This window comes from Bos javanicus, chromosome 7 (assembly GCF_032452875.1).
Source record: "Bos javanicus breed banteng chromosome 7, ARS-OSU_banteng_1.0, whole genome shotgun sequence".
Classification (NCBI taxonomy): domain Eukaryota; kingdom Metazoa; phylum Chordata; class Mammalia; order Artiodactyla; family Bovidae; genus Bos; species Bos javanicus.
This window is the reverse complement of record NC_083874.1, coordinates 19283435-19300591: the sequence shown is the minus strand read 5'-3', so window position 1 is coordinate 19300591 and position 17157 is coordinate 19283435. Positions and strand designations below refer to the sequence as shown.

At 58.9% G+C, this 17157-nt stretch overlaps 2 protein-coding genes across 5 annotated transcripts in view; one reads left to right on the top strand and one right to left on the bottom strand.

The window, feature by feature from the left end:
* The window catches only part of HDGFL2 (HDGF like 2), a 17313-nt gene extending 13103 nt beyond the window's left edge, over positions 1 to 4210 (top strand). For 2 of the 3 annotated variants that reach the window (XM_061422602.1, XM_061422604.1), the window contains exons 10-16: positions 931 to 1034; positions 1614 to 1687; positions 1823 to 1893; positions 2227 to 2328; positions 2517 to 2730; positions 3461 to 3593; positions 3911 to 4210. In XM_061422602.1, the coding sequence (XP_061278586.1) occupies positions 931 to 1034; positions 1614 to 1687; positions 1823 to 1893; positions 2227 to 2328; positions 2517 to 2730; positions 3461 to 3593; positions 3911 to 4013 (801 nt within the window). In that variant the 3' untranslated portion in view covers positions 4014 to 4210. The remainder of the gene's footprint in view (positions 1 to 930; positions 1035 to 1613; positions 1688 to 1822; positions 1894 to 2226; positions 2329 to 2516; positions 2731 to 3460; positions 3594 to 3910) is intronic. The other variant, XM_061422603.1, reaches the window with a different exon arrangement.
* On the bottom strand, positions 4206 to 17157 carry PLIN4 (perilipin 4). Of its 2 annotated transcripts, XM_061422599.1 has the most exons (8): positions 17046 to 17157; positions 16854 to 16918; positions 16193 to 16340; positions 15283 to 15344; positions 9335 to 12917; positions 9035 to 9222; positions 6679 to 6747; positions 4206 to 6602 (listed from the first exon to the last, which is right to left on the bottom strand). In XM_061422599.1, exons 2-8 carry the CDS (start codon positions 16899 to 16901, stop codon positions 6270 to 6272), a joined length of 4431 nt encoding a protein of 1476 aa, XP_061278583.1. In that variant the 5' UTR covers positions 16902 to 16918; positions 17046 to 17157; the 3' UTR covers positions 4206 to 6269. The 2 variants fall into 2 exon arrangements, with proteins under 2 accessions (XP_061278583.1, XP_061278584.1); XM_061422600.1 differs by lacking the exons at positions 16193 to 16340; positions 16854 to 16918 and having other exon boundaries at positions 17046 to 17154.

Here is a 17157-nt window from a genome sequence, read left to right as displayed (position 1 = left end):
GGAAATGCAGGAACCCCCTGCTGATGAGCTGACACCGGAGGGGTCAGTGCCTTGAGGGGCGGGCAGAGTGACAATTGGGGCGACAGGGCTTCCATCTCAAATAGGATGGACCTCGTGGGCTGCAGGTGGGCAGCTGACATTAAGTAAGGAGGTGAGTGAAGTGAGAGATATGGGAAGGGTCTCTCACTTGGGGGAGGGGCTTTCAGGCAGAGAGGCACAGCACATGCAAAGGCCCTGGGGCAGGACTGCACCTGGTGTGCTGGAGGGACAGTGAGACCCGTGTGTCTGGAGCAGAGTGAGCCAGGGAGAGAGAGGGAGGGCAGCCAGGGGATGGGGCAGCTCACGCAGGGCCTGGTAGCCCTCTGGAGGACTTGGTTGTTTATGTGGGAGCCCTGGAAGACTGAGCAGAGATGGGGTGGGTGCGCACAGGTGCCCTCTGGCTGCCGAGTTGGGGGATGGCTTGTGGGTGGGTGAGGGAGCAATGAGGCCTCTTGTGACTGTCAGCTCCCTGCCTCATGGCTCTCACAGGCCAGCCTGAGCCCAGGAATCAGAGCTCCCGGGCCCACTGCCTTTTGGTGTGAGCCTAGGAACCCCCTCTAGGGACAGTGGAGGGGAACAATGCCCTGTTCTCTCCCCACCACTCTGTCACAAAGTGGGGGGGGGGGGCCATGTGCCCTGGCATAGGAAGTGTCCTGCTCAGCCAGAGGAATGCAGTGGGGCCCCCCACTGCTGGGTAGTCTTTTCAGGGCTGAGAAGCTTCTGCATGGGGATGGGCTGGACACAAGGTCCATTCCACCTGGTCTAGCAGCTCCCATCCAGGTGGAGATGGTGGCAGGGTGTGATGAATTGTATCTGTAAGGGTACAGCTTGGAGTCCAGCGAGTTCCCTTTGCCCGCTGCTCCAGCCCCTTTCGTTCCCTGGTTGCTGCAGGTGAAGAAATCAGCTAAGAAGCTGCAGCCACAGAGTACAGAGCCTGCGAGGAGATCCAGCCAGAAGGAGAAGAGGGGGCGTTCTGAGGAAAAGCCACGCGCCAGGTCTGGTGCCATGCTGCCCCCCCCCCCCAAGGCTCCTCTGGTCCCCACAACTCAGGGGAGGGCCCTGGGGTCCACAGTCAGTCTTGGAGACTGCAGCAGTTGAAGTATCTGGTTCTCAGGACCCCATCAGGTTGTGCAGGAGCCTTCCCCTGGGTGACCCTATCCCCGGGGCACCAAGCTGTATCTGGGGCACCTGTGGTTGTCACACTGGGGGGCTCCTGGCATCTGATGGGTGGGGGCCACAGAGGCTGCTCCTATCCCACAACGCCAAGATCAGCCAGCAGAGGATGACCCGGCCCAGACCGCCGAGCAGGACGTGGAATTGGAGCTGCAGTAATGTGTCTGCTGCCATTTCCTAGTGTCACATCAGAGCCTCTAGTAACTCATGTGCTGGGGTTTATGTAACTAGCCTCTGACCGTTAGTCACCTGTTGAAAAAAGAAATGTTATCTGCTTCCTGGAGGAAGGATTGCTCTCTCTGGTCCCCTCGGGTGCTGCCCTCAACTGGATCGGGTGTGCCCTGGTCCCTGGCGGGGACATGGATCAGGGGCCCGCTAAAGGCATGGCTGATTCTCCACAGGCCTGTGAAAGTGGAGCGGACCCGGAAGCGGTCAGAAGGGTTCCCGCCAGACCGGAAGGTTGAGAAGAAGAAAGGTGAGGAGGGGCTGCACAGCGCTGGCTGCAGCCTGGGGTCTTCGGGAGGGACGAGGGGCGGCCCCGGAAGAGCAAGTGGCTCCTGTCAGCGGAGACTCTACTCAGGCCCAGCGCTGCCTGCTCTCCTACCTGCAGAGCCCTCCGTGGAGGAGAAGCTACAGAAGCTGCACAGCGAGATCAAGTTCGCCCTGAAGGTTGACAATCCGGTGAGACCTTCCTTGGGGTACAGAGGTCACAGCTAGGTCCCCCATCCTCTGACTGCTGGAGCTTCCTGAGAGGTCTCAGAACCCTGAGGCAAAACCAGGCTACCCGGGGTGGGTGCCCCCCAGATGAGGGCCAGCCTGGCCTATTGGGCGTAGTTCTCTGCACCTCCACCAGGTGGTGCCACGTGAGTCCTGGTCCTTCCCACTGTCCTGGGCTTCCTGTAACTTGGCCCTCCCCCAGAGGGGGAGCCCCAGGGTCTCCCTCCCCACCCTCTTGGGCCCCAAGAGCCCCCTCAACTAGATGCTGACGCTGCTGACTGCTCTCTTCGCCTGCAGGATGTGAAGAGGTGTCTGAATGCCTTGGAGGAACTAGGGACCCTGCAGGTGACCTCACAGATCCTTCAGAAGAATACGGATGTTGTGGCCACTTTGAAAAAGGTATGGCAGGGCCAAGGGATCGAAGGGGCTGGGGGCATGGGCCTGCTCTGGGAGCTGGGCTGCCTGTGGTCAGCGAGGAGGAAGCCGTGCTCATGGGAGGCACCGCCAGGGGTGGTGGTGATGAGGGAGGGTCTCAGGACCGGGGTGAGGCGGCTGCACCTCCTGAGACAGGCCTCTTGGTGAGCCAGATCCGCCGCTACAAGGCTAACAAGGAGGTGATGGAGAAGGCGGCAGAGGTCTACACCCGGCTCAAGTCTCGGGTCCTGGGACCAAAGATCGAGGCCATCCAGAAGGCGACCAAAACCGGTTCAGAGAAGGAGAGGGCCGAGGCGGAAAAGGCCGAGGAAGTGCTGGCTGGAGAGGAGGCCCCCACAGAGAGGGTGGAGGATGAAGCGAGCACTGGTGAGGAGCTCAAGGGAGGGACCAAGGTGGCCAGCAGGGCCCTGAGCAGGGGCCAGTGCTCCCCCCAGACTGCCTGGGGACATGATCCATTGGCTCTGGCCGTGCAGGCTCGCTGTGTCCACAAGGTGGCCGGTGCTTGGGCCACACACCCCTGTGCTGCTCACAGGCGCTACCCTCAGAGTCAGGTAGTCTGAGAGGCCATGTGTGTGCTGCCAGGTGTGCGAGTGTTACTGGATCAGGCGGTCATGGAGGTCTAGGAGGAGGGAGGGCCACGGATGAGCCGAGAGGAGCAAGGGCCGTGGCTGTTGGGCCAGGAGGGCGTGTCTTCCGGGAGCAGAGGGGTCATGTGGTCCTGGTGAGATGTTTGGAGCAGCCTGGCAGGTGGGCATTGGCAGGGAGTCAACAGAGCCGAGGCTGCCCAGGAACAGTAGAGGCCGTGTTTTTCCTGTGTCTCTTGGATCTGGCCGTGGCAGGGTTTTTCCTGGTGTTGTCGGCCGTTAGTTGACCGGCCCGTCCCATCTTTAGGCTGCATGGTTGGGGCTGGCTGGAGAAGGACCCACACGCAGCCTGCTGTCCCCGTGTGTCTGGTGGCTCAGGTGGAATGGTGAAAGCAGAGATACAAACGGGTTGAGGGCTCTTGAGGTTTGCATGTTGCTCATGCTCTTCAGACAGGGTTGCAGGGTCCCCAATGGTAGCCCCCTGCTGTGACCCATGAGCCTCTCTCCCACAGACCTCTCAGCTCCCGTGAACGGCGAGGCTGCGTCCCAGAAGGGGGAGAGCACCGAGGACAAGGAGCAAGAGCAAGTACAGAACTCGGAGGAGGGGCTGGGGGGTGGCTCCTCCGAAGACCTGTTACACAATGAGTAAGTGTCACCCCAGCCACAGGGTCCATTTCCGGAGATGGCACCCAAGTCTGAGCCACTCTCAGTGGGGTCCAGGCCAAAGGGACTTCTGTGCCACATGCTGACCCCCCAGCCCCATGGAGGGAGCTCTGAATTCAGAGCTGCCCTGAGCCTGGGCTTGGGGTTGGGGGTGGGCTGGCTTCCTCCTGATGCCCACCGTGGGGAGCAATGGTGCCTGCCTGTGTGTGGCGGGGCTGCAAGGGGAGCGAGTTGGGCTCTGTAGGCGGGGGCAGACAGACAGGCGTCCTGCTTACCCTGCCCCTACCATCCTCCCCCAGCACCGTGAGGGAGGGCCCCAACCTGGATGGGCCCGGGAAGGAGTGGCTAGACCGAGAACGGCTGCGGATGGACTCGGAGTCCCTGGATGAGGAGGAGAGCTGAGCCGGGCAGCCTGCGGCCAGGCCCTGCCATCCTGAGCAGCTGCCCAGTGGCCAGCCTGGCTCCTTCCTGGTGCCCAGAGAGCAGAGAACTGTTGGGGAGACGCTGTGCTGTTCGTTTGTATTTGTCCCCCTGGGTTTTTTTTTTTTGCCTAATTTCTGTGGTTTCCAACCCACATGAAATGACTATAAAGGGTTTTTATAATGAAAAAAAAGTCACTTTTATTGGCTTTGTTTTCTAAGTAGTGGTCAAGGGCCAGTCCGGGGACAGAGGGTTTTAAAGCACAAGGTCACTGTTAGTTGCGGATATGAACTTGGTTCTGACGGTGCCCATGGCCCTGCAGGGCTGATGAGGGGCAGGGAGATGGGGTAAGTGAGGTCTTTCCCGAAATACCAGGAGGGGTGCTGCGGGCTGTTGTCCTTGACATTCGGAGGGCGAAGGCCTGGGGGGCAGGCCTCATTGTGGACGTGGGGTGAGTGGCACCTCCATTCTGAGCTTCTCTAGACCAGGGAAGGGGGTAGTGGGTGGTGTGTGTGTGTGTGTGTGTTTCTCTAGTGGGTGGTGTGTGTGTGTGTGTGTGTTTCTCTAGACCAGGGAAGGGTGTAGTGGGTGGGGTGTGTGTGTGTATGTTTCTCTAGGCCAGGGAAGGGGGGGTAGTGGGTGGTGTGTGTGTGTGGTGTGTTTGTGTGTGTGTTGCCCAACCAAGCACCTGCAGGCAGTTGTTTAAACAGTTGCCTCTGTTGTGTGTCCTGCTGGTGGCCCAGCCTCTCTGTCCTGGTGGATTAGAGGCCGGGTGTGGTTCTGCTTTCTGGGCCTGGCACCCCCCACTGTGGTTTGATTGGACTTGAGACCGTCACTGAACTCGGATTCTGTGAACCACCGTTTCCAGCGTCACCCCCTCTGCTAACCATCTGGGATGGGCAAAAAGGCAAGAAAGGCTTGGGGAAGGTCCCAGACTGGTCCCGGTGTCCGGCCTTGGCCAGCTCCCCTGGCAGACGTGATCCTCTGGGGACAGCTTGTGCATTCGTCGGGGGCTCAGAGCACTTGATCATTTCTGAGAAGAGGGGGCATCTCGAGCCCTCTGTCAGGGAGGTGGCCAGCTGAGGGGTGCAGGTGTGATGGGTTCTGCGAGGGGGGCACTTGACAAGGCTTATTAGGCTACTGGCGGTCAGCAGCTCTCCCAGCATCTCCTGGGCCCCAGGGAGCAGGATCAGGGGGACTGGACCTCCACGGCCCCACCTTCCCGTGTGCAGCCCACCTCCCAGGGTGCCTTGAGGACTCAAGGAAAGCATGGCTGGAAAGGAAGCGTGTCCAGTAGCTGCCAACCCAGCCCCTGGTCTCCAGCCTGGAGCATGTGACCAGGACCTGAACACATCAAACATGTTTTTGTTTTGTGGGTAGGGGGTTGGCCACACCACGTAGCTGTGGGGTCTTAGTTCCCTGTCCAGGGATCAAACCCATACCGTCAGCAGTGAAAGCCCAGAGACCTAAACTGCAGGACCTCAAGGGAAGTCCCTCGAGCACCTTCTGTCATGAGTTCCCTGGGGTCCCTCCCTTTATTCCTTCATTGGCAGCTTCTGGGCCCAGGGCCTCAGAACATCAGCTCTGGACCCCTGTGATCAGCCATGACCCGGGGTGCTGCTGGCTGGGGGGGTGCATCAGGAGGGGACATGTACTCACTCCCCCCCACCACCTGCACCATCTGGCCCTCAGTTGTGGCAGTTACTTCAGCTTTGCCTTCACAAAGCCCTGTGGCCTCCCCCAAAGGTCAGCAGAGGCGGCAGGTCAGCAGAGGCAGCGGGAGCCCACCTGCCCCAGGACGACAGCATTCTGGTATGTTCGGGGGTGTGCGCTGTTAGCTGCTGGACGTGTGCTTTCAGAACAAGGATGGAGCTGCCTGGAACCCAGGACGGAGGAGCAGGAGTGCCTGCTAACTGGTGGCTAGAGGACCCTGGCTGGGGTGGAAGACCCCCAGAGTTTATAAAAGATAAAATGGCCCTCGTCAGGGTGCAGAGTGGAGAACTTTCTAGGCAGGCACCATACCCTTTCTTGAGCGCTTGCTCGAGATCTTCAGGCTAAGGCCCACCACCAGGGGTCTTAGCTGCCTGGGGTTCCTCAGCCAGAAGGACCAGCCGAGCTCGTGCCCAGGGAGGCAGGTGGGCGGTACAGACAGGCCTGGCGCCGGGTGTATGGTGTGGTGGAACTCCAGGACCCAGAGCTTCCGGGGCTTGGAGCTGGTTGCGGGCAGGGGAGGAGCTCCTACAGCGGCTGCCCATCGGCGGGCAGGGCGAAGGGCCCCACCAGCCAGCCAAGCGGAGGGCCTTGCTGCACGCTCCGCAGCACCTGCTCCAGGCCCTGCCATGCCTGGCCCACACCCTGGCGGCTCTCAGCCAGCCGCTTGACTGGCAGCTCCGCCACCGTGGCGGCTGAGGAGACCAGGCCATAGAGCTCACAAATGCTGTGCCGAGCCTGCTGGAGCTGCCACTGAAGCTCCGTGGGGAGGCCCTGGAGGCCAGAGGCCAGGCGGCTGTAGGCCACATGGAGCTGCTGGACGAGGTCGCAGGCCCTGGACAGAGCCCCGGTGGCCAGCACCTGTGCACAGAAGGAGTGAGGTAAGGGGCTGGAGGCAAGGGGCAGGCCCACTAGCCCCTCGCTGGTATGTACTCACCTCCCCAGCAGCGGCTTCCTCTGCTTGGCTGCTCGCATCCCCAGCCGGAGCCTGCTGGGCCTCCTCAATCTAGGAAAAAAAGAGCCCAGCACAAACGTGATGGCTTCTCAGCGGGGACCGCCTCTGACACACTCAGGGTGGCCTTCCCTGGCCCAGTGTCTCATGTCTACCCTTCCCATGGCATGGGGGAGTGCTTTGGAGCCAGAGGGTGGTGCGTCAAGAGGCAGTAATCCTGGTGCCTTGTGAGGTCATCAGGCATTCAGAGAGCAGGATGGCAGCGGCACCGTCACCCCAGCTCAGCACCCCCCACCCCCACCCCCAACATCTCCCAGAGGCCTTGGAACCAAGCTCCTCACCATGGCTGCCTGTGACCTCCCCTCCTGCTAACCTCCCATAGTGTTCTGTTCCGGCCACACTGGCCCCTTCTTGTCCCCGAGCATGTCCGGTGTGCTGCTGCCCCAAGGGCCTTTGCACATGCCACCCACTCAGCCTGGAATGTGCTTCCTCTGGCCCAGTGCGGGAGGCCCCAGGCCCTCTGCATCAGATCTCTGTTTCCCTCCTCAGAGGCTATCACTGTCCAGTTATGAATTTCTGTGTTGATTTCCCCTCTTGGGTTGGAGCTCTGTCATGACCGTTTGCTCCTTGTATTTTGGGTCCCTGGTACATAGGAACCCCCCATCCCCATTGACTAATCTTTCTTGTCATCCTGAGACCTCAGCAAGTGGACCAAATATGCACTTCAACTTTCCCTCGCCCTCCCAGCCCTTGCCCCAGCAGTCGACTCCATCAGGGGGCTCCTGCTCATCTGCAGGTTACCCTGTCGAAGACTTAGGCCATAATGTCCACCACCCACATACCCAGGGCAATCCGAAGTATCTCCTGCTGAAAGTCTCCAAGGCCTTAGAGGGTCTTGGCTCTCTCAATTCCTGCGTCTAACCTGGATGCTTTGCTCTGGAAATATATCTAGAACTCAGCTCCTCAAACCTCCTCTCTCATCTCCCATCTCCATTCCTGGACTCCTGTGGCTTGTCCTCCCCACAGGAGCCAGAGCGATCCACCTCAGTAAAGCCTCTGTTGGATCAGGCCATCTTCACTTTACAGTCCTGGGCACTGTGGGGTATGGAGCAGCCTCCCTCACCCCCAGCCTCTCAATGCCAAGAGTCCTGCCGAGTGACCACCACTGACGTTTCCAGGCTTGGCCCAGTGTTCCCTGGGGACAGGACTGCCCAGTTGAGACCCTCTGGGCTGGAGCAGTGGTCCTTAGATGTGGTTCACCACAGACCCCTGGGTGCTGATTGAAAATACAGGCGCCCGAGTGCATCTTAGGGATCCTGACTTGAACAGCTTGGCTGGGTTCCTTGCCACCTGAGTAGGTGGGGCTGCTCAACATTTAAGACCCGTGAGCTTGAGAACCTGGAGGTCCTCAGAGCTGGGGCTCCATCACCGTCTACATCAACCATGGATTGGATGCCACTTAACTTCCTACTACAGCAGGTCAGCCCCACCGCCCATGAGGAGTTGGCGTGAGTGTTGGCAGTGATGCAGGGGAGAAAGCCTGGGGCTGGGGAGTGAGTGGAGCCGGCGAGACAGCACAACCCTGCTGGCTGGTGCCTGTCTCCACAGGGGCATTCAAGTCACCTTTGAGGAACTTCACTGGTGGTCCAGTGGTTAAGAATCTGCCTGCCAATGCAGGGGACACAGGTTCAACTCCTGACCCTGGAAGATGCCACACGCCTTGGAGCAACTAAACCTGTGCGCTACAACTAATGAGACCAGGCTCTAGAGTCCGCAGGCCACAACTACTGAGCCCACATGCTGCAACTACTGAGCCTGTGCTCTGCGACAAGAGAAGCCACCACAGTGAGAAGCCCGAACACCACAACTAGAGAAAGGCTGCTTGCAGCAATAATGCCAAATTAAAAAAACAAGTCCTCCTTGATTGGGCCCCCTTTCTTGCATCACTAAACTCCAGCCAGATTGCATGGGTTCCTTCTACCCCATCCGCCCCTCCCTTCACTTTACCCTCCCCACCCCGGGCACCCTTCTGCTCCTCAGAACACACCTAGCTTGTTCTCAGGCCACTTAGAACACTTTGCACAGGATGTGACCCAAATGGACATGCCCCAGCCCTGGTGTGCATTTCTGCATGACTGTCAGGTCTCCTTCTCTGCAGCCTCACTGGCTGCGAGCGTTGGGTCACGTGTCCATCTCCCCCACCCCATCCCAGGAGGCAAGCTCCTTGAGAGCAGGCCCATGACCAAGTGGGTGATGGGCACGTATTGGGTGCTCAGTGCGTGTCTGTCCAGTCCCCAACCCGAAGCTGAGGAGCATGCCTGGGAAGGGGCAAGGCTCTTACCTCCCTGAAGATGTCCTCAAGCTGGGCCAGCGCGTCCCGTGCCTGGAACTCGCTGTGCTGCAGGTGGCTGAGGGCGTGCTCGAAAGCCCGCTGGCGGAAGCCAGGGGCCACGTCACCCAGACGCACGAAGTAGCTGCCCTGGTCAGCCGTGACCTCCCTCCGCCTGGGCTGCGTAGCAACCAGCTGAGCTGAAAGGGAGGACGGGGTTGCTCAGTCCTCACGAGAGGCCCCTAGGCCGTCAGGGGCCTGGGGGTGTACAGACAACCGTGGCCCTGGGAGCTGGGACCGGGCTGTCCTTACCTTGTTCCTCGGCGCTCATGGGCTGGAAGATCTCTCCCAGCTCCTCCAGCTCGTCCCGGAGTGCTGCAAAGCCTTGGGCTCCTTCCTGGCTATGGGTGGTGGCCCCGGGAGCAGCATCCACCTTGCCCAGGGTGGCCTCTTGGCTGAACACGGCCTCAGCTGACAGAGGTCCATGGTTGCTGAGCTGAGCCTGAGGGGAGCTTGGGATGGTTTGTTCTCCTTCATCTGGGGCCCTGGAACTGGCAAGTCCAACTGAGGTGGCAGCCTTGGAATCAGGTAACCAGTTTGGGATGATGCCCACCCCAGTGTGCATACCTTCTTCGGCCACATGCCCTACGCTGCTGAGCCCAGAGGACATGGCACCTTTGGTGCCAGTCAAGATGGTCATGGTAGTGTCCATGCCAGTCTGGATGGCCTCATTGCCCACATCCATTGCTCCAGTGATTGAAGTAGACAGAACATCTTTGGTGCCAGTCAAGATGGACGTGGTGGTGTCCACGCCAATCTGGACTGCCTCCCTGGCCACATCCATTGCTCCACTGATTGAAGTAGACAGAACATCTTTGGTGCCAGTCAAGACGGACTTGGTGGTGTCCATGCCAACCTGAACAGCCTCCTTGGCCACACCCATTGCCCCAGTAATTGCAGTAGACAGAACATCTTTGGTGCCAGTCAAGATGGATGTGGTGGTGTCCATGCCAACCTGAACAGCCCCCTTGGCCACTCCCATTGCCCCAGTGATTGAAGTAGACACAATATCTTTGGTGCTAGTCAGGACAGTCTTAGTGGTGTCCATGCCAGTCTGGACAGCCCCTTGGGCCACACCCATTGCTCCAGTGAGCCCAGTGGACACGGTGTCTTTGGTGCCAGTCAAGATGGTTTTGGTAGTGTCCATGCCAGTCTGGACTGTGCCCTTGGCCACACCCATGGCTCCAGTGAGCCCAGTGGACACAGTGTCTTTGGCGCCAGTCAACATAGTCTTGGTGGTGTCCATGCCAGTCTGGACAGCCCCCTTGGCCACTCCCATGGCTCCAGTGAGCCCAGTGGACATAGTGTCTTTGGCGCCAGTCAACATAGTCTTGGTGGTGTCCATGCCAGTCTGGACAGCCCCCTTGGCCACTCCCATGGCTCCAGTGAGCCCAGTGGACATGGTGTCTTTGGTGCCAGTCAGGACAGTCTTGGTGGTGTCCATGCCAGTCTGGACAGCCCCCTTGGCCACTCCCATGGCTCCAGTGAGTCCAGTGGACACGGTGTCTTTGGTGCCAGTCAAGACGGTCTTGGTGGTGTCCATGCCAGTCTGGACAGCCCCCTTGGCCACTCCCATGGCTCCAGTGAGTCCAGTGGACACGGTGTCTTTGGTGCCAGTCAAGACGGTCTTGGTGGTGTCCATGCCAGTCTGGACAGCCCCCTTGGCCATACCCATGGCTCCAGTGAGTCCAGTGGACACGGTGTCTTTGGTGCCAGTCAGGACAGTCTTGGTGGTGTCCATGCCAGTCTGGACAGCCCCCTTGGCCACTCCCATGGCTCCAGTGAGTCCAGTGGACACGGTGTCTTTGGTGCCAGTCAAGACAGTCTTGGTGGTGTTCATGCCAGTCTGGACAGCCCCCTTGGCCACTCCCATGGCTCCAGTGAGTCCAGTGGACACGGTGTCTTTGGTGCCAGTCAGGACAGTCTTGGTGGTGTCCATGCCAGTCTGGACCGCTCCCTTGGCCACTCCCATGGCTCCAGTGAGTCCAGTGGACACGGTGTCTTTGGTGCCAGTCAGGACGGTCTTGGTGGTGTCCATGCCAGTCTGGACAGCCCCCTTGGCCACTCCCATGGCTCCAGTGAGTCCAGTGGACACGGTGTCTTTGGCGCCAGTCAAGACAGTCTTGGTGGTGTCCATGCCAGTCTGGACCGCCCCCTTGGCCACTCCCATGGCTCCAGTGAGTCCAGTGGACACAGTGTCTTTGGTGCCAGTCAAGATGGTCTTGGTGGTGTCCATGCCAGTCTGAACAGCCCCCTTGGCCATACCCATGGCCCCAGTGAGTCCAGTGGACACAGTGTCTTTGGTGCCAGTCAAGACAGTCTTGGTGGTGTCCATGCCAGTCTGGACAGCCCCCTTGGCCATACCCATGGCTCCAGTGAGCCCAGTGGACACGGTGTCTTTGGTGCCAGTCAGGACAGTCTTGGTGGTGTCCATGCCAGTCTGGACAGCCCCCTTGGCCACTCCCATGGCTCCAGTGAGCCCAGTGGACATGGTGTCTTTGGTGCCAGTCAGGACAGTCTTGGTGGTGTCCATGCCAGTCTGGACAGCCCCCTTGGCCACTCCCATGGCTCCAGTGAGTCCAGTGGACACGGTGTCTTTGGTGCCAGTCAAGACGGTCTTGGTGGTGTCCATGCCAGTCTGGACCGCCCCCTTGGCCACTCCCATGGCTCCAGTGAGTCCAGTGGACATGGTGTCTTTGGCGCCAGTCAAGACGGTCTTGGTGGTGTCCATGCCAGTCTGGACAGCCCCCTTGGCCACTCCCATGGCTCCAGTGAGTCCAGTGGACATAGTGTCTTTGGCGCCAGTCAAGACGGTCTTGGTGGTGTCCATGCCAGTCTGGACAGCCCCCTTGGCCATGCTCACTGCGGCAGTGAGCCCAGTGGACATGGTGTCTTTGGTGCCAGTCAGGACAGTCTTGGTGGTGTCCATGCCAGTCTGGACCGCCCCCTTGGCCACTCCCATGGCCCCAGTTAGCCCAGTGGACACAGTCTCTTTGGTGCCAGTCAAGACAGTCTTGGTGGTGTCCATGCCAGTCTGGACAGCCCCCTTGGCCATACCCATGGCTCCAGTGAGCCCAGAGGAGACAGCGTCTTTGGTGCCAGTCAAGACAGTCTTGGTGGTGTCCATGCCAGTTTGGACAGCCCCCTTGGCCACTCCCATGGCCCCAGTGAGCCCAGTGGACACAGTGTCTTTGGTGCCAGTCAGGACTGTCTTGGTGGTGTCCATGCCAGTCTGGATGGCCCCCTTAGCCATACCCATGGCTCCAGTGAGCCCAGTGGACACAGTGTCTTTGGTGCCAGTCAACACGGTCTTGGTGGTGTCCATGCCAGTCTGGACTGTGCCCTTGGCCATGCTCACTGCTCCAGTGAGCCCAGTGGACACGGTGTCTTTGGTGCCAGTCAGGACGGTTTTGGTGGTGTCCATGCCAGTCTGGATGGCCCCCTTAGCCATACCCATGGCTCCAGTGAGCCCAGTGGACACAGTGTCTTTGGTGCCAGTCAACACGGTCTTGGTGGTGTCCATGCCAGTCTGGACTGTGCCCTTGGCCATGTTCACTGCCCCAGTGAGCCCAGTGGACACTACATCTTTGGTGCCTGTTACTACTGTCTTGGCGGTGTCTATACCGGTCTGTAGGGCCCCTTTGGCCACACCCACTGCCCCAGTTGCCCCACTGGCCACAGCATCCTTGGTGACTGTTAGTGTGGATTGGCTCATCCCCAGGCCTCCCTGGACCACACCTTTAGCCGTGTCCACGATACTAGCCATTCCTGTGGAGAGAGCATCCTTGGTCCTGGCCATCTGGGAGGACACCAGCTCCTTTGCCCCGGAGATCATCTGATGAGGCAAGAGACTCGTGATGAAGCAGAGTTGAAAGACACCTCTCCTCCCTACCCTAGATCTCCTCCTCCCCCCAATTCTTGACATACCCTGGGGAGTGGGACCTGCTCCCTGGAGACCCGGCCAGCTCACCTCTCACCCCAACACACCCCCTACTCTGGCTCCCAGGACACAGTCCATCAAGCTCCATCGCAGAGCCCTGTGGTGCCCAGATGTGGTAGACCCTGACTGTTGACAGCTATGCCGCAGCACCCTCTTTGCCCAATATCCCTTAGTCTGGGCTCAGCAAGTCTTAGAATTACATGTTTTGTTCATCTTGCCTAATCTCGGTTTACATAAAATTTTGAGCCTGTTGTCCCCATCACAGGGAGAAATTTGGGGTGACCAAATGCTCGTTAACATGAATATATTCAAGTAAAAGAAGGGGATCCAGGTTTAGAAAAGTGATAACTGGGGATTTCCCTTGTGGTCCAGTGGCTAAGACTCCGCACTCCCAATGCAGATGGCCCAGGTTCGATCCCTCATCAGGGAACTAGATCCCCAATGCTACAACAAAGATCAAAGACCCCTTGTGCAGCAACTAAGACCTGGTGCAGCCAAATAAATATTATCTTTTAAAGTAATAACCAGAAAAGTACAGGGCCAAGTATTGGGTCTGAGCCATAGGAACCAAGTTGATAACTTGGTATGTCATTTTTTTTTAATTTATTTATTTTTGGCTGTGCTGGGTCTTTGTCGCTGAGTGGGTTTTTCTCTAGTTGTGGCAAGTGGAGGCTACATTCTAGTTGTGGTGTGGGCTTCTCATTGTGGTGGCTTCTTTTATTGTGGAGCGGGCTTTGGAGCACAGGCTCAATAATTGTGGAGTATGGACTCAGTTGCTCCAAGGCATGTGGGATCTTCCCAAATCAGGGATCGAACCCTGGTCTCCTGCATTGGCAGGCAGATTCTTTGCCACTGAGCCACCAGGGAAACCTGGTAGCACAGGGCAGTTTCTGCTAGTTCTTCCAAACTGCTGAAGGGTTGTGATGGCCTCAAGATGGCTACCACTCAGCTTCAACCAGGAGTGTGCTGTTTCCAATTCAGGTGTTCCTAAACCTGAGTGATCCTGCCCCGATGATCCTAACACTGGGCAATGTCTCGGGACATCTGTGGTAGTCATGACTTCAAAGAGAGCATGCTCCTGGCATAGAGTGGGTGGGTGTCAGGAATGCTGCTAAACACCCCACAATGCCCAGGACAGCCCCCCACAGAGGATGATCTGAATCTGAATTGGCCATGATAGCGAAGTTGAGAAGCCCGGAAATAGTCTCACCACCTGCCCTTCTGCCCAACATCATCTCAAGTGGGTACCTTGCCCGCAGAGCCCTGGGTTCAAATCCCAGCTCTCTCCCGTACTTGCTGTGTGACCTCTGGCAAGCCACACCCCCTCTCTGAGCCTCATCTCAGAAATGGTGATTAAGACAGCACCTCCTTCAAAGACTGGTAAAAAAAGGAGTCAAGGTCCCTGACCAACTTTGCAGGTAGCAGACACTCCACTAATGAAGTGAAGAGGGATGGAGGGGGAGGAGTGAAAAAATGGGGAGAGGGGCCCTAAGCTGCTAGAGTCTGCTTTAATTTGGGCCAGAGGGCAAACCAAGCAGTACTTTGCCCTCCGAGGAGCTCAGATATGGCCAAGCTGAGGGCAGAGGGGAGTCAAAGAAGACTCTAGAGTGGGGTGTGTGCTGAGTGCAAGGGTTGGATTGGAGCTCTGCCACCCTGCTGTGGCCCTCAGTGGTCTGACATCAGCCACTCTGCCCTGACCTTGGGGACAAGGTTGCGTGGGTGGTTCCCATTCATCCAGGACCGAGGGTGGATGCAGTGCTGGCCATTGTTCAGCTTCCGACTGCCCAAGGTTCACATCCCAAGCTACCTTGTCTTCCTGTGTGACTTTTGACAAATGGCTTGGCTTCTCCGTGCTTCAGCTTTTATGTGGGGTGCTATTGCTCCCTCCCTGTTGCAGTGGGGAGGATTAACTATTAAACAGCACATGTAAAGCACTTAGCCCAGAGCCTGACCTGTGGTGAGTGCATTGCCACTGTTTTGGTCATATTGTGCTGGGTACAGCACCAGGGTGGGAGTTGGCGGGGAGTGGGGTGTCTGTAGACCGGATGGTGCCAGGGAGTACTGCACCCATTTCACAGATGCAGAAATAGAGGCTCCAAGGGGAAGACTGGCCTGTTACCCCACAGCGGTACACACAGGGGTGTCTGCTTTTTCCTTGGCCTATGACAACCCTCCGGATGGCAGGAACCGAAACATCCAGGGAAGAGGTATCCCAGAGGGAGGCAAGGCCATCAGACCAGGCTCAGCTAGCCCCTCTCACCTTGTCTGAAGGCAGCAGTGTCTTCTCTAACCCCCTGGCCGTCTGCTCCAGGTCAGCGGGTGCTGGGGGGACAAAAGCCAGTGAGGCAACCCAGGGAGGGACGCGGGCTAGCATCAACCACCCTGGAGCCCATTGCACAATCAGCGGGCACAGCCTGAAAGGTCAGGAATGTCCCAGCAACCCTGCCGGGGACAACAGAAGGTGATATCCATGACCATGGGCCTAGCTCAGTCACTGACCTCACTGGGGGCTCCCTCAACCCCCAGGACTGGCTTCCTGGCACAGGGGTTCCCTAGAGTTCTCTCTGCTGGGGTTCTGGGTGCTGAATGCCCATCGAGGAGGGGGGCGGTGGCCGCAGGGAAAGGAGTTGGGGCCCTGCCTTGCCGCGCCTGACTACAGCTGGCAGCTGCCCACCCAGCTTGGATATACAGAGCAGAAGTCAGCTGCTTGGGGCTCTGGGCCCAGAGCTGCCACCTCAGCCTGCACTCCCCTGCTCCAGCCCCTCTTTGGGCCTTGGGGCTAGGGCCGCCCTGAGCACTCTGGCTGAGCAACTGGAGGCTGTGTGACCCCAGGGAAGCCGCTGTCCCCATCTGGAACCAGGATCAAAATCTCAGATGAGCTTAGACCCGTGGAATGTCCATGATACATCAGAAATGGGGTGATGGAAGGCGGAGGGGGCGTTGAGAATATGGGAGCACGGCTGTGTCCATGCCCCTATTCTGGCTGACTTGTGCCCCATCGTGTCACTCGTATTGATGCTCTGAGTCCCCACCTGGCACTAAATGAGCATGCCAGTCTCACAGGGTCTATTGAGGCGACACAGGCACATAAGCACCCCCAAGTTTGGCAGAAGTCCCTTCTGGGGTGCACCTCCTGAGCCCCTGCCTCGTCCATGGAGCTGTCCACTCACCCTGAGCCTGGGGCTGGGCGGCCTCCTCGGCTGGAGCGCCTGCAGGCTCGGCAGCTGGCTGGGCCTCTCTTGCTGAGCTGTGGGCATTGGCCACCAGGTTCCGGGCAGCACTGAAGCCAGGCAGGGACCCAAAGAAGCTGCCCAGGGTCTACATGGGGTAGGGGGTGTGTGAGTAGAGCCAAGTGTGGTTGGGTGGGGCAAGGGGCACATCAGACAGCCCTGGGTTCCCAGACCGCCCCAGACCCTTCCTCCTAGGTGACCTCAGGAAAGTGTCCCAGCCTCTCTGAGCCTCAGTTTCCTCACCTGAGCAATGCGCAGGTTCAGTCTACCTCCCGGGGACAGAGGAAATAATCCTCTGGGTCTCTAAAGACCTTTTCCTTTCAGGGCCCACATCTCACAAATGGGGAAACTGAGGCTCAGAGAGGGGCTGAGGCTGGCCCAAGGTCACATAGCAGGGGAAGAACTGAGGTTTGAGTGCATCCTTCCACCCCTCACCCTCCAGCTGGGGACCAGATGGAAGACTGGCATGGTGGCTCTCAGAGCCCTCCCAACCAACCTGGGAAGCCCCTGCAGACCCCAAGACTATGGAGTTCACCTCCCTAAGGTTCCAGGGGCTTCTCAGGGCCCAGCTGGGGTCGTTTCCTCCCATGCCTGCCCTCACCTTGCCCTTGGGTTTGGGGGGATCCTGGCCTCCATCTCGAGCAGACATGGTAACACTCTAGGCAGCTGGAAGGAGGTAGAGATGGGGGAGGGGCATGAATGGGGGCTCCTGGGCCTCCTGCCCAACACCCATAACCCCGAGCAGTCCCCCAGCTCCTGCCCGGAGGCTGGCCTCACCCCTGGCATTGCTCACCTGGACCGTGTGGGGGTCCCTTGGAGTGACAGGCGGTGCAGCCGGCAGCTGGGCTCTCAGCTCCCAGGCCTTATAGGGTCTGGGGTGGTGCGGGCCGGGCTGGCTGAGGCAG

Bases quoted from the DNA above. Each gene is read 5' to 3' on its own strand.
- PLIN4 (XM_061422599.1), bottom strand. From the start codon at position 16,901: ATGTCTGCTCGAGATGGAGGCCAGGATCCCCCCAAACCCAAGGGCAAG. The intron at 9,223-9,334 runs GTAAGGACAGCC...CCTCCCTTTCAG, and splicing joins CATGAGCGCCGAGGAACAAG to CTCAGCTGGTTGCTACGCAG. The intron at 6,603-6,678 runs GTGAGTACATAC...TTCTGTGCACAG, and splicing joins AGGAAGCCGCTGCTGGGGAG to GTGCTGGCCACCGGGGCTCT.